Genomic DNA, 15028 nt, shown 5'->3' on the forward strand with positions numbered 1-15028 from the left:
GTCAGCGTGTGCTATACTGACTTATATATAGATGGGGGCGACCCACGATCAGCGGTCAGATGAATTTAAATACGCAATATTGTCAATAAGCGACGGCGAGACGGCGCCCAACGCATTCGGGGAATGTTGGCAGACATGCCGAATATCTGATAGATACTTTAATCACAGCGACATATCCGAAATAGACCCAGATAAACAGACACCTGCCAGGCCCCTTCCGGAGGAACCGATCCAAGGTCATTGCACAGAAAGAAAGTAACGATCCATTATTAAGAGAGCCTTATTCTTGGGAATGGGGATACTATCTAAAACATAGACAAAAGTGTAAAGCCTATTGGGATATACTATACCAAGATCATCTTGATATCACAAAAGATACAATCCTAAGTTACCAACATATCTTCTTCATTTTTAGAACTTAAAATATAGTATCTGTTGTGATATTATGAATCATGATTACTTTTTTTGTCTTTCTGATATGGCATATCTTTTTTCCAGTGCCTTCGCCTTCAATTAACTTGGTCTTGGTTTTTTTGGTTTATTCAATGACTGCTTCGTTTATTCGCTACGTCCGTTTTTCGCTTTTTTTGGCTGCCTCAATAACAAACTTTAAGTTGGACATTGACAAGACATTCGAAATTATTGTTGTGTGTTTTGGGTTCAGATTGCTTTGGCCGAACAATATGCATATATTATATATATAGGTATGTGGTACTCTTTTGTGTGCGACAAGCAAGGCAAACATATCATATTCTCACGATTCCTCCTCCGTCGTACTCTCCCCGATCATCGCCATCAGTCCTTGAATTTTCGCCACGATTTCCGCATCGCTGCCACGCCTTCTTCTCGTTCCGCCCGCTTAGTCATTGTAGCTATAGCGCTGCTTAACACTCCGGTACTTTTTTAGGGAGTACAGGGCCTCCACCTCCTTGGCCAGGTAGCGTCCTTGGGCCAGCAGGGCCACGATCTTCTTGGGATCCTGCTCATCCTTGTGGTTCATGAAGGCATCGTGGATCTGCTTCCTGAACTTCTGCGGCCCATTCAGGCCGGGATATTCGCGTCCCAGGTACTGCAACTGCAAGTGTTTACGCAATGTCAATTGGGTGCTCTTTTCAATTTTGGGTGGATGGGGGAGGTGCACGTGCCACCCGGAAAAAACACCGCACAGAACTTACGTGCTTGTAGAGGGTAATGACTTTGGAGCGCAGCTGTGACATCACCAGTGGTCAGCGGGGTTTGTTTGTTTGTTAAATGCAAGTAATCAACTAATTCGCAGCTGCCTTTACCAGCTTTCGGTCCGTTTATTTCAAGAGAAGTGATTCACACGGAAACCTCGGCGTATGCGCAATTTTTGTGAATGTCAGAAATCGTAAGGAAACGTAAGTGTCGATTAACGTAAGTGCCAGCAAACGTAGTGTTAAAAATGAAAATATATCGATATTTTATGTATTAAAATAAATATTTATATCGTGATATTGACATTTGGTGTTTGTTTGGTTAAGAAGGCATGGTCACTTTAGCATTTGAACGTTACTTTAAACTTTATAATTAAAATAACTTTAACAAACTGATTATAATGTTTTAAGCCTTTCAAATTACAAATATAACAAAAAATATTTATTTTATTCAAACTTTTAAGCGGCCACTGAATAAGAATAAATTAAATCAGACAAAAAGACACCACAACGATGTACATCTATACATATTTACAAATTTATTTGTTGAAATGCTCTCTTTGTCATGATACAAAATGTTTTAATAGGAATATATATATAAATACATAAATATACCAACAATAAACAGGAAAAAATCATTTCCCAACCATCATGGCATAAACTTCAATTTGGAAATGGCCAATGAGTCTTCTTCACTTTTATCTAATTAATAGATCATTGCCGTTTTTTTGATAATACCGAATACATACTTAGAATGAGAATAAGCAGAACTGGAAGTCTGCAGCAAACTTTCAGCTTTCTGTGAATGTATAAAAGCCTTGATAATAATTACTGTGTACGAATAAAGAGATATAGGCTTTGTGAATGCAACGATAAAGTTGAACTTTTCTATGCTTGAGAGGAATCGAAAGCAGTTTCATAAAAAATACGATCTCGGCCGCCGCGAATTGCAAGATAAGTGCTGAAGGCGAAATTGTAGCTCCAAATCGATGGATTAAGAACGAATTTGGTCCCGCGCATAGCTGTTGGTTATTCAACAAGTTTCTGGAAATGCATCGATAAGCGGAATAAGAGTTAAACAATGTCGCGGGCAAACGGAGCAAAGGCCTCCCAATAGCTGACGATCTGAAAGGCAGACAAGATCATTAACCTTCATTGTTTTTTTTCTATCATAGGAATATCTACCTGTTGCTGATGCGCCATTTGGTCTTCTATATACTTGATAATGTTCACTTTAAAGTCTTTAACTCTGGTCAATTCGAATCGCTCCATTTCGCGCTTAATTTCTGCCGAAATGTCGTCGAACTGCTGCTGACAGCGCTGCACCTTTCCCTGCCACTGCAATCAAAACAAATAATAGGTTATTAAGAGAAGATAATAAGATTTCATCAGACCCACCTCGTCCACTTCCTGCTGGGCCTGATCTAGCTTATCCGCCCTGTTGGCCAGCTCAAAGCGTCCGCGGTTTTCCCGCCGCTTGGATAACTGCATTTGCGCGTACTGCCAATTTTGAAAAGCCTTGACGCGCTCGTGGAAAATACACTTGATGGCCCCGAACAGGCCCAAGTAGTCCTTGATGAACTCGGCCAGAATGAAGAAGTCCGAGTTAGCCTGCTCGGAGCGCAGCAGCTCGATTTTCTCCTCCACGTCCGCCAGGTTGGAAAGCGCCCTCGAGAGTCCAGTGTGCTCCTCACAGGTGCTCAGCATGGCCGCCGACTTGGCCACCAAACCGGTAAGCAGCGACAGCTCCCGCCGCGAGGTGACCAGGGATTTCATGGCATTGTGCAGTTTCTGCAGATTGGCATCCAGGCTCTCCACCTCTGTGATCTTGTCGTCGAACCACGGATCGTTTTCATCCATTTTGTAGGTGATCTTATTCACCGTCTCGCCAACTTTGTTGAACAGACGGATCACGCCGGCTCCGCTGAGAGCCGAGGTGTTCACGGAACGCGGCAGCTCCTGGTCACTCTCCAGGAAGTTCATGAAGTCCAGGTCGACGCGCAGCACCGGATGCTGGGCGGTGCGATGGACAAATCGCTCCAGAGCCGCTCGGCGGATCTCCACCCACTCCTGGGTCATGGGGGTGCCCGGCTCGCCCTGCTGCGGGCTAATTTTGACCTTGGTGCTGCCGATGATGTTCTTGGAGGGCGCCGGCGGTATGATGCGTCCCAGCCGCATGTACTTGCCCACTAGCAGATCGTGGATGCCCAGGAAATCGCTGAAGCGACGCAGGGTGCTGAACTCGCTGCGCTTGAATTTGGAAATGTTCGTTTTGGTCGTCACCCTGTTGTTTGGAGATAAGTGGGTTTATAATGCAATTTTATATGTTTTCTATGATAAGGGGGTGACTCACTTGTAGGCCAAATAGGAGCCCATGCCATCGCCTATTTTCTGGGGATCCGAGACCACAATGCTGATGAAGTAGTCGCCATCGTCGGTGAGCACTTCCTGCAGTGGCTGGAGGGGATTGGGAAAGGAAATGTGATTAGATACATATACTATTTCTATGGAGCAACAAGCTTTGCTGGTGGGCGGCACTCGTGACGTAGTTGCAAAGCCAAACAAAGCGAACGCTGATAAAGCAACCGACGCCCCGAAATTGGAGCTAATTTAATAGAGAGCCCCCAATGCGGGCTGCTCCCCGGATCGTTGGGTCCACTGACCCCACTTACGTGGACATCTCCGATGCTGCTGGGACTCAGGGCGGACACAAAAAGATCACTTTCGTTGCGATCCAGGGTTACGCTGCCCGGCGCTGGCACCTCCTCCTCCTCGTCCTCCGATCCCGAGCCCGCCGCCCCATTGTTGATGTCCACCTCGGCGAAGTCGCGCGTGTGTTCCGGGCTTTCCACCTCCATTTTGGCTCGCTGTTGCTCCTGTTTTTTAATTTAATTGCAATTATCGGATTTTTTTACTCGTTGAGACGGTGTGTTTGGCGCTAGAGGTGGGAGAAACATCGATACTAGCAGCGATGTCATCGATGTTTACAAAAGCTGGCTGAAAGCTTTCGGTATTTATTTGAGCATAAAAATACTGCATTTCGTGACTTGGTATTCACTGTTTGAATTTAAAAAACCGTTAAACGAATGTTTTAAAATTAAATAGACTTGCACTGTTTAAAATTACAAGTCGACTACCAGAAATTCGTTAAATTAAAGAACGCATATATATTTTTTACATTTTTCGTTATAGGAATGTTTGATAAAATACAGGGGCTTGCACTTTTTAAAATAACAAAGTTTTGATAAAAAACGACTTCCGGAAAATAGTTAAATTAAAGATCTCTCATGTTTGTTAAGTTTCTGAACCTTTACAAACTTTATATTTTGAAATTTCTCTGCACACAGTGAAACTCAACAATTCTTGCCAACTTTGACCTAAATAAATCGCAAACGTTTTTCTAAAAACATCATAATTTGTGATTTGTTTTTGATTAAGGAAATGCAGATTTAATTGCTTTAAACCCCAAACTTTTTGGCGCAAACAAGATTTTCATTTCTAGCTTTCCTTTCCCGGAGAAAGCTGGCCAAGTAAATGTTAATTCAATTAGAGCAATAAATTAGAAAGACTTATGTCCAAGTAAAATTATTAAAATTGCATAAAGGAAAAGTAAAGCTAAAGTTAGTCAAATTTGTGAAACTTTAACTTGGATGATTGAAGCAATGTGATTTCGAAAAATAAAACAGTTTATTAGTCTTAAAAAGGTTTTTGTTTGTCTCCTTCCAGGGCAATCTGCATTCTGCTTAACTTTTCGACAATAAACATTTGGCCAACAACATGCACGACACTTTGTCGACATCTTGGCTGAGTGTAAGATTTCCTGCTACTTTCTGATTTTCCTCTTGTTTTTCCCCCGGATAGTTTTTCATGCCTGGCGCATATTTTTATGTGGAAAATTTTTCAATTTCTGCAATTGCAACTTTCTGTTGCTGCTGCTTGTTTTTCAGCTTTCGTTCTCCCCTTAGTTTTTCGGCGACTTTTGTTTAAATTATGCATACAGAAGTGTCGCAGCCACTTAGGAAAAGACAGGGGATTCGGGGAAAAAGGGTGGTGAAATGGGTGGAAAAGGCCGGGAAAAGTTTGTCAGCGCTTGGCCAGTCACTGTGGATTTTCCGCATGAGAAATACTTTTAACACTTTCTGTTTGCCTTTTCCAACAAATTGAAAACGAAAATAAAGGATTATGGGGTCAGGTTTTGAGCCGGGAGGATGGGGGTAACCAGCAGATTTATAGTCCCCCAGATGTCGGCGAGACAAAATCCTTTTACACTTTATTAATTTTATTCCCCTGTTGCCTTTGATGATCTGCATTTTCCCAACGCCGTAAACTTTTTCGTGCATTTTTTCCGTCTGCTGACGCACTTGAGCCTCGTCACCGGCATTATCCTCTTCCACATCAGCGGTCCGCGATTAATAAAGAGCTGCGGTTTAATTGCCGCCAGGCTGACTTTAATGGTTAATGGCCAAAAGACCGGGGGGTAAAGGCAAAGTCATCCGAAGTGCGAAGCACTCCTGAGTGAGCAGTGAATGGGAATTACTTAGAGTCAATTAATTATCTAGGTGGTTCACTGCACCAAGGAGCTTTTACCCCTAACGCGGTTTAAATATAACCCTTAATCTAACAAGCTGATAACACCAGCGATAGGATATCAAAAATCCCATGGGTTAATCAATCATAAATTTCACAGGATAAGATAGTGAAATGATAATATGATGACAGTATGATAATAAAATGTAAGTTATTCTTAGATTTATTTAATTATAAACTACCAAAATCCATTAAATCTTAACCACAATTTAATCGCATTCATAGAAATATATTTTAAATTCCCAAACCATGTAATTCCCCCTTCCAGGAAACCAATACTAATTTCCCTTATCAGTGCATTTTTGCTGGTCGCTTATACAACCGAATGATAACCGCCCACTTAACCACATAAATCATCATTATAAACATATTTGCAACTGTCCCCAACTAAACCGCCAAACAAACCAGCTCGTGGAGATCCCAGTGCTAATTACTGCAATTTGGCATGAGGATGATGGTAAGGGGGTTGTGTAAGTGGAGATGAGACCGACTAACCACGTTATCCAGCCAGCGATAATGTTTGTCAACAAACCGGGAGGAAAAAAGTTGTACATCACAGAGGCGTGACCAAACCAAGTTTAGGGAATGGGGCAAGTTGAGAGGGATGAGGATGGGGTTGAGGTAACCCGAACAGCAGACACTTGTTAACTGGTAATTAGCTCGGCACGTTTGCAATTCTGGCCAAAACTGTCTCAGAAGGTCACTCACTTATAATGTCTAGAAAAACATAACAAATTATTAAATGTATAGATTAAACTAATTACATTTTGTTTTTAATTCCAGAATAACTCAATCTCATCCACAGTTTTCTTTAAATACTATTAATGTCCCAGATTAAAATAAACCATATTTGATTTTGTACTTTCAAAGTAAATAAAGCCCATTAAAAACACAAGCATTATGGTATATTCATCTGATTTTTTATTCCCTCTCAGAATCCTCCGCGTCGTAGGCCTTAGTATGATCCACAACCATATCGTTGATAACCTTCTTGACCTCTGTGGCAAATATAAAGTCCAAGTGTCCCCAAGTTGGATCAGGCACTTCATATAGAAGAGCCAAATTGGGTAATTGATCGGGCAGTCGTGTGATATCCTTCTTGTTCGCCGAACCATCCGATAAACCGTAGTACAGATAAAGTTCAGAGGTAATTTTCGTAAGATCATATGCTGGAGGCTCTTCCGCACCGTAGTATTTCAAATTCTTGCGGCTTCCCCAATCATACAAACGGAACTCGTTTGAGGCGAAGGACTGAATGTAGTGAATTGCCTGGTTTGAGGAGACTCCAGCGGGATGGGTTTCAGCAATTTGAGGGAGTAGGGTCTAAAATAGAATATAAGTACAAATATTAAATAAAAGGAACCCAGAAAAATTAAGGAAGGAGCGAGATCAGTCATACTTGATTATTTTGATTTATCTTTTTACGTTTTGACAGAGAAACCTTCTTAAAATCAAGAACAAAATACTCTCAAAGAGATCCATTCTTAAAAAGAAAAGAAATTACTCTTGACTATAATACGGTATCTGTTTTAAGATCTCAGAAGCACTGTATTTAATGGAGCACCTACCTTATTTAGATTTCCGATTTCGGGACCTCCCCAGAGCATGGCTAAGGTCTTGCAGTAGCTGAGCATAATTGGTCGATTGCTGCAGGTGGTGTCCAAAAGCCTCTGGACAAACGCGTTCTGGGGCAGCAAAACCTGGTTCTCCAAAAGTGTAGATCCAATACCATGGTGTCCAAAGTAGGGGGCCGTGCTCACGATAAGTCCCTCCGTGGTGTTGCCCATGTAAACGGGCGGGGCCAGCATGTGAGCCGTCTTGATTTTGGCATTATACTCCGGCCTATAGGAGCCCATCACGAAGAAGGCAGTGCAGCCCTGGGAGTGACCCACATAGTGCAGGGCCTGCTGTCCCGTGAGATCCAAGATATAGTCAATCGTGGTGGGCAGATCGATGGCGCCAATCTCGTGCGAGCTGAACTTCCAGAAGTACGGGTGCCTCACATCCAGCCTGGTGTTGTTCCTCGAGTAGATATTGCCGCGGGCATTGCCCAGCCAGACATCGTAGCCGGCATCCGCGTAGTTAAACGGCAGCGCATCCTCCGGTCCATTGAGCAGGAAGCAATCGGAGCAGCTGAACAGTCCGTGCATGATGAGCACCACCGGTCGGGGGGATTCCCCGGCATTGTTTAGCCTCGGGGAGTGCGGGATGCGGAACAGATTCAGCACATAGCCGTCCGGGGTCTCCGCAAAATGCGACTCGGCCGGATAGCCATGCTCCTCGATGCGCTCCGCCTGCAATGAAAATCAAAGTTAAACAGGAGTTCAAATGGGTACACAGTTTAAATAAAATTTTTTAGGTTTAGGATCGGTTAGGGTATGTTAGGGATGACATTATAGCAGAAATCCATAATTCTTTGAATACTTTTTACTTTTTAAAAGATGATTTATTAAATTATAAACCTTCTAGAATATAAATTCTTTGTATGATATATCAACTCGCTATTTTGTTTAAGGTTCCTGACATCAGAAAATATATTATTGCCTTTATGGTGATGATATTTATTGCACCTCTGAAACAAACTATAAATATTTCAGAGCTGCAATAAATTTCAATCATATTATATATATAATATATTATAATATTATTATATATAATTATATATATATTATATTATAATTATATATATATTATATTATAATATATTATATATATATGTATATTTTCGATCTCAAACACAATTTAAGGCCTACCGATGTCCTAAATCGCTTAAAGGATATATCAAGAAACGGGTATATATATATGAAGGATTTTCAGAACAAATAATATATTACTGGACTTCTTATTATTCTTTTCACTGGTGCCTAAAAAATACTTAAATTATATGTAATTCCTATACCAAACACAAATTTAAACCCACCGAAGTCTTAATCCTCTTAAAGGGTATATCTATAAAAGGATCAAAATCCTCTATAGCTCCTGCTAAAACCACAATGGCTAGAATGGTAAGCACTCCACTCAGCATTTCTGCCTGAACTATCGCTTTCCAGATCGGTCGTACGACTAAGTATTTTCGCAAATACTTATTAATCAATTTTAGCTGAATCTAATCTTTCGATTGAACGTCGAGTGGGGCAATTTATAAGTGTTTCCTTGATACCAGAAAAGCATCGCGTAAATCCAAGATTTATATACTTTTCGGTGTCCGTTTGGTCATATAAGGTGATTATCGCAATCGATACTCTTGCCCAAGGGGCCGCGTTTAATTATTTTATGAGTTTGTACGGCAATAAACTTAATACCATTACCAGATACTCAAAGGGGTAGTTTTGACTCATCCTAAAAAATTTCATAGACCAACTTTGTATTCAAAGACGTAAAAGATTGTAATTGCTTAATTTAAGAAGATTTACAGGCATATTTATAGCCTCTATTACTAATAAAAAAACACTTAATAATTACTATTACCCTGTTTTATAAAAACATAAAAAACTTGTTTTTTTCGCAACATTACTTGTCATAAATTTAACCACACTTTAAAGTACACCATTATAATACCTATAATTTAAGTTTGCCATGAAGAGCTTGAGAGTATTAACAATGCTTTTTTGGGAGCTGACACGAAACCTTTAATTAGCTTGTTCCATTAGGGGATTTCCACCTCCAGCTCCCCCGAAATTCCTCGAATCCTGTCGGCACAATACAATACTCCCTTTTACCAGGTCCTTTTTCCCAATCAGACAGAAATTGCAGAACACGCCTATCAACGAGAGTTGCGCCTGACTTGCTGCGATTTTTGCATTATGTCAGTGAATTGTAATGCGGCAAGATAGCAGAATGGCTTCAGGGGGAGTGGGTAGGGGGAGGGGGATCCGATTGGGCGGTGTATTGGGTGGGGCTTTCCTGGGGGCGGTGATTGGGCGGTGGACCCACTGAGATTGGCATTAAGCGTGGCGAAAGCCACAAATTGCGAGCATCGATGACGCTCGTTCCCCACGAGTTCCCCGCTCAAAGTCTTACTACACTGAGCGAAAAAGTATAGAAGTTTGTCTTTCAATTTGAGTTATATATTCGGTTCAAATTGTCTTTTTTAAATAAAATCAAGTCAATATATTTTTAAAAGTTATTAGCTCTTAAAAATATAATAGAAAGCTTAAGTAAAGGTTGGGAAAGATTACTACTTTTATTTGTTTTTTACATGTTCCTAACATTTCAAACATTTTGAAATTCTTATAAATAATTTATAATAATTATAAAAATATGAGTAAGTTAAATTTATACATGTTGAGCTTAAGAAGGAGAGGACTTTTGGAAAGAAGATCAGACTGCAACGAAAATGGTTTTGTAATAAAAACTGGATTTCTAAAACCAAAATTCTGAAAATTTTTATAAAAGAACACTTAAACAGGATGTTAAAATATTCGTCTGCCAAGTGCTTTAAATTCAAGGTATTTTAAATTAAAATGCAAATCACTTTTAATTATCATTTAAGCTCTTTAAAACAATGCAGTATATAAAGTTAGTTGTATTTCTAAATAAATTCATTGTACTTCTGTGTCTAAAATATATCGTTGCATACTTTTGGACACCTAAAATTCAATTTAAAAGTGATTTAAAAACTCCCAAATATTTCTTACAGTGTAGGTTCTCACGCCCCTCCTGTCTACGGGTGATATGTGTGTATACGAGTTCGGCATTGTCACGGCAATGTCGGCGCCGTCGGAAATTCAGAGGAAAGAGAGATAAACCGAACCAAACGTAAATGCGGTTCATTGAAATTATGTGAAGTGCAGAAGGAGGTTCTCTGCAAAACTCCCCCAGGAGGAAAAGTATAAAAACTTAAAGCCGGTCCAGACTGCAGAAATGGCAACACATTTTGGGGGAAAGGCAAGCCATAGAAGTTTAGCAACAATGGAAAATCCAAGAACACTATACTATATACTATAATGAAGACCTCAATAGAGTATAGTTCTATGTTGGAAATATTTGAGAACGCGAATGAACTCGTTAGAATTTATTTCACAAAAAATCTGTGGTAGTTATATGTATCTTAAAAAGAGATATATTTTTTTTAGATAATTGTCAGATTGCCGGAGTGAAGCACAATTATTCGTTGCTTTTTCTGCTCGTTTGCCAAATGGCTTTGCGGTGTCTTCTTCATCTCGTTTGGTTTTCTCGGCACTTTCTACTTGCAATTCAATTAAACAACTTAATTGGCTGGCTGATGAGCACCGACTGTCTGCCAAAATGCAATACGATTGCATAAAAATTGCGTTTCTCGCCTTTTGGTCTCCAGCTTGAAACAATTTTCCATCCGCCAGCTGGAAAATCGTGACTTATCACAAATCTAAAGTTACGCTGCGCCCACGTCCATGCATCCATGGATATATTATATATTTTCATAGACATAGCCAAGTGTTAGGTGACAGACATGGTGGATGGCAAAAACAATAACGGTGGCAATAGCGCCAATAACAACTTTGTCATCAATGTGTCAAGTTTGCGTTAATGGCCAAGTCAAAAGGCCACTTACAAGCCATCTGCCAAGTCAAGTCAAGCCAACCTGCCCTTAAAATTGTATTTATTTTTCGTCTTCTATTTTTTTTCGTATTTTTCTGGGGTCAGGGCAGAGTTGAATGTCAAATGTGTACATTGTGCATACAGGTTTACAAGCATTTGTCTGCGATTATGCCATTCACATTTGCAGATATAAGCGATATGGTGGTTTGAAGAGGCACCTTTTTGTTAAAATAATAAACGAAGTAGGAGATAATCAAAAAGATATTGATAAGTAGACACGTATGACATTGGCAATCGACGAACTCAAGAGCATCGAACTTGGGCTACTTGAAAACAATTTAGTAATAGAGATGACTTGATAGGGGATAACAAAAAATACTGTTGCATACTTTTGGAGTCCTTTAAAAGAGATATCGAACACCAACTACAAAACTGTTTTATTTGATATGGTATACAAAAATAATGTTGCATACTTTTGGAACTCTTTAAAAGTTATTTGGAACCCTAATTTAAATAGTGTTGTATTTAATAATGTTAAACTACCCAGAACTTGGCTACTTAGGCACCATTTAGTAATAGAGATGACTTGAAACGGAAACCTATAAAAGTAAATTCAAATTCCTATAAACAAAATGTTTTTGATATGGTAAAAAAAATATTTTTGCATTTTGAAACCCTATGAGGGTGATTTTGAACCCCAATTAAAATATTATTTTATTTAATTATGTTGAGTTACCCAAAACTTGATTGATTTCCATATTTGAAGTACCCTCTTACCATTTCTAATCGAAGGCAAGGCCAAAAGCAAGCACTTGCTGCTACGATGATGATTTCCAGACATCAAGTTGTATGCGAGATATCAAAATGCAATATTTCCAGTAGAATAAATCTACGAACTCTCCCATCTAAACTCTTGCTATTCAAGAACGAGTGCGGATATGCATATGGCATGGTAGCAATTTTTTTTCGCCAGCTTGCAATTGACAAGCACAATAAATTGTGAAATATGGCCGTTGCCTTGCCAGCTTCTCCACATCTTCATCCTGGGTCCTCATCGGGGGGACATATTAAAGTGTAGCTATGTGGGAGTCCAGGATGTGCGAGCGAGCGTGTGAATGAAAAATAAATATATGCAATAAATTGGAAAGAAAGTCAACTTTCGTTCAAGAGCTTTAAATATTCTTGCAGATAAAACTAGATCTTAAAACAAAAACAAAAACCGTAATCTATCATTAATCTATATTATACGAAATTCTTATAAACTTTTCTGTAAACGGAAAGTGCTGAAAATAATCCTTAGCAAAATTAAGATATTTTAACCACTTCTTCAGTTAGCACTGAACTAATGTTATAATATAATCGATCAATTTCTTATCTATTTTTGTTATACTATACGATTATTACTTCGAAATATCCCCAAACTTTATATGGTACTTTTATATATCTAGATATTATGGCAGAGTAAAATTATGTGTTCACATAAATTTCAAAAACCAACCGAGCCCGGGGCAGGAAGGAAACCTCTGCCACTTTGGCACTCATTTTAAAGATAAATGGCTAGTGAAAACTGTTTCATTTGTTTCGATTTCATATACTTTGTTTTAGGTAGAGACTTTTTTTTTAGATATTTTTTAATGCATCGCAAAGTGTTACACACGTGAAATTGCATTAAAAATGTGCATATTGATCATAATCAGCGATTTCCCCATCATCTGATGAGCAACCAACGAGGTGTCGTGACATGTCAGCGAGGGGTGGACAGCTGGGCAGGTGGAAAACTGGACAGGTGGACAACTGGACAGGTGGACAGGTGACCACAGCGCTGAAAGGCAGGCCAAACATGTGTCGGGCTTTAATTATGTCATAACATTAGGGGGGGGAGGGACGATGAGGTGCCCAAACATGATATGGCATATTTTGAAAAACATGCGAAAATGCTCAATTTGCATTTGTCCAACAGAAGGGCGCTATTAAATTCTGTGTTTGCCTTGCAGCCTGTTTTGATTGCATTCGATTTGATTGGAATGGAGTCATAAGGTGTGAAAATGTTTATTCAAAATGGGTTATCTTAAGTCTCTGGCAATTTTTAAATTTTAAACTTACAATTTTAAAACAATTTAGGTGATTTGTCAAAAATAAGGTATATAAGAGGTATTTAGATAGTATTCTAAAACAAAATATTATATCTTTTTACAAAAGTTTTAGTATCTTTATGTCGCATTTTAATTTTTAATACTCTGACAATTTATGACTTGGCCTCAGTAGCTCCTTTTTTATTAAAAGATTTTTTTTTTATAATTAGCATATTTTATTTTAAAGCCATTTCCCACCTTATCAGCTCTGATCTAAATCGTATTGGGTAATTTTACTGTAACTCTGGTTTTAGGCAACTTGACACGTGTCAAATTAGTATTACTTTGCACGAATCGATTCCATGTTTTTTTGGTTTTTGCCACTTATGCCACAAATGTGTTGGCAACTCGTGCCACGCCCCCTTCCGCCCTTTCCGCCCACCGCCATATAAACAGCAGCAACTAACTCATGCAAAACCAATTAGGTGCGGTCGTTTCGCATCGCAACATCAACACGATGATGCATTGTACCCACTAGCCACCTTCTCCTCCCCTTCCCCCTGGCCATTACATTTTAACCAAGTTTTAATTATTGCAACCGTATGCTGGCCTTTTTTTTGGATGTGTGCTCCGTAAACGATTTGAGCGAAATATGCAGCTGGGAAATGTATCACTTTTCGTGTGGGTTTTTCTTCGGTTTTTGCAGCTGATTTTTAATAATCTGCAATCTCGAAGCCGCTTCTTGGCCAACTCTCATCTCATCTGCTCATTAACGGGAAGAGCTGCTCGTGCAGTGCATTTTGAGTGGTAGTTGTTGGTAAGTACACTAAAAAATTAAAGATAATAACTAAAAAATTAATCTTTTTTTTGAATTTTTAAAAAGGGCAAATTGAAAAATGGAATTTAATATAAAAGATAATAACTAGAAAATTATTTTTTTTTGTAAGCTAAAAAGGTATATTATAAGCAAATTTAAAAATGGAATTTCAAATAATTCACACTATTATTCAAAACAGACAAGCAAAAAATTTCATACTTACTATTTAATTTTACAACACTGGAGAATTTCTAGTGCTCTACGCAAAATACCGAGTTTATACTAAAACCTACAACATTTTTTGTAATACTTCTACTTAACATTTAAATGTTAGGCATAACATTTTTTTCATCTGTGTAGATGATGGTTGCTTCAGCTTGGCTGACTTTTTGCTAAGCTCAAACTTCTTGGCACCTCAAGATGGTGGGCCAGTGTTGAGCAATTTGCAAACGCTCACTAATTGTTGGCCAAATGCTTCAGAGTGTTATGGCCGTAATGACGGAAGCGTTCCGCGGAATAAGTGCCATTATTTCTGAGAAGAGGTGCTCTACAAAACAGGCCAATGCAGGAAAATAAAGTTTAGGTAAATATTAAAAGGAATTGTAGGAGCAAAGTTTAAGAATTCCGCTTGGTTAGCCATGACTATTGTTCTAAAAAATATAAATAAAATTATGAATATAACTAAAAAGCTTTTGTTAAAAAACTAAACTAAGTCTTATTCTCACAAAAAATAATATATGATTATGTGAATGTTATTATTTAAGGAAATAATTAATTATTGTAAACTGAACAACTTTTAAGATTACCTGCCATTATAATAAAAGCTTTTATAATAATATTTGTAATAAAAAAAATAA

The 15028-nt window shown here is 38.8% G+C and overlaps 3 protein-coding genes across 3 annotated transcripts; all 3 read right to left on the bottom strand.

Annotated features, from left to right (window-relative positions):
- Positions 1–528: 528 nt before the first annotated feature.
- osi (electron transfer flavoprotein regulatory factor orsai) lies at positions 529–1343 on the bottom strand. The gene is made up of 2 exons (XM_017089779.4): positions 1176–1343; positions 529–1075 (listed from the first exon to the last, which is right to left on the bottom strand). The coding sequence occupies exons 1-2, from the start codon at positions 1215–1217 to the stop codon at positions 860–862; spliced, it is 258 nt and encodes an 85-aa protein (XP_016945268.1). The 5' UTR covers positions 1218–1343; the 3' UTR covers positions 529–859.
- A 348-nt stretch (positions 1344–1691) lies between these two features.
- Snx1 (sorting nexin 1) lies at positions 1692–4128 on the bottom strand. The gene is made up of 5 exons (XM_017068728.4): positions 3848–4128; positions 3529–3632; positions 2574–3459; positions 2361–2513; positions 1692–2300 (listed from the first exon to the last, which is right to left on the bottom strand). Exons 1-5 carry the CDS (start codon positions 4031–4033, stop codon positions 2250–2252), a joined length of 1380 nt encoding a protein of 459 aa, XP_016924217.2. The 5' UTR covers positions 4034–4128; the 3' UTR covers positions 1692–2249.
- Positions 4129–6660: 2532 nt separating this feature from the next.
- On the bottom strand, positions 6661–8836 carry LOC108009156 (lipase 3). The gene is made up of 3 exons (XM_017073266.4): positions 8683–8836; positions 7331–8056; positions 6661–7085 (listed from the first exon to the last, which is right to left on the bottom strand). The coding sequence occupies exons 1-3, from the start codon at positions 8785–8787 to the stop codon at positions 6684–6686; spliced, it is 1233 nt and encodes a 410-aa protein (XP_016928755.2). The 5' UTR covers positions 8788–8836; the 3' UTR covers positions 6661–6683.
- Between the last annotated feature and the right edge of the window lie 6192 nt (positions 8837–15028).

This window comes from Drosophila suzukii, chromosome 2L (assembly GCF_043229965.1).
Source record: "Drosophila suzukii chromosome 2L, CBGP_Dsuzu_IsoJpt1.0, whole genome shotgun sequence".
NCBI lineage: Eukaryota > Metazoa > Arthropoda > Insecta > Diptera > Drosophilidae > Drosophila > Drosophila suzukii.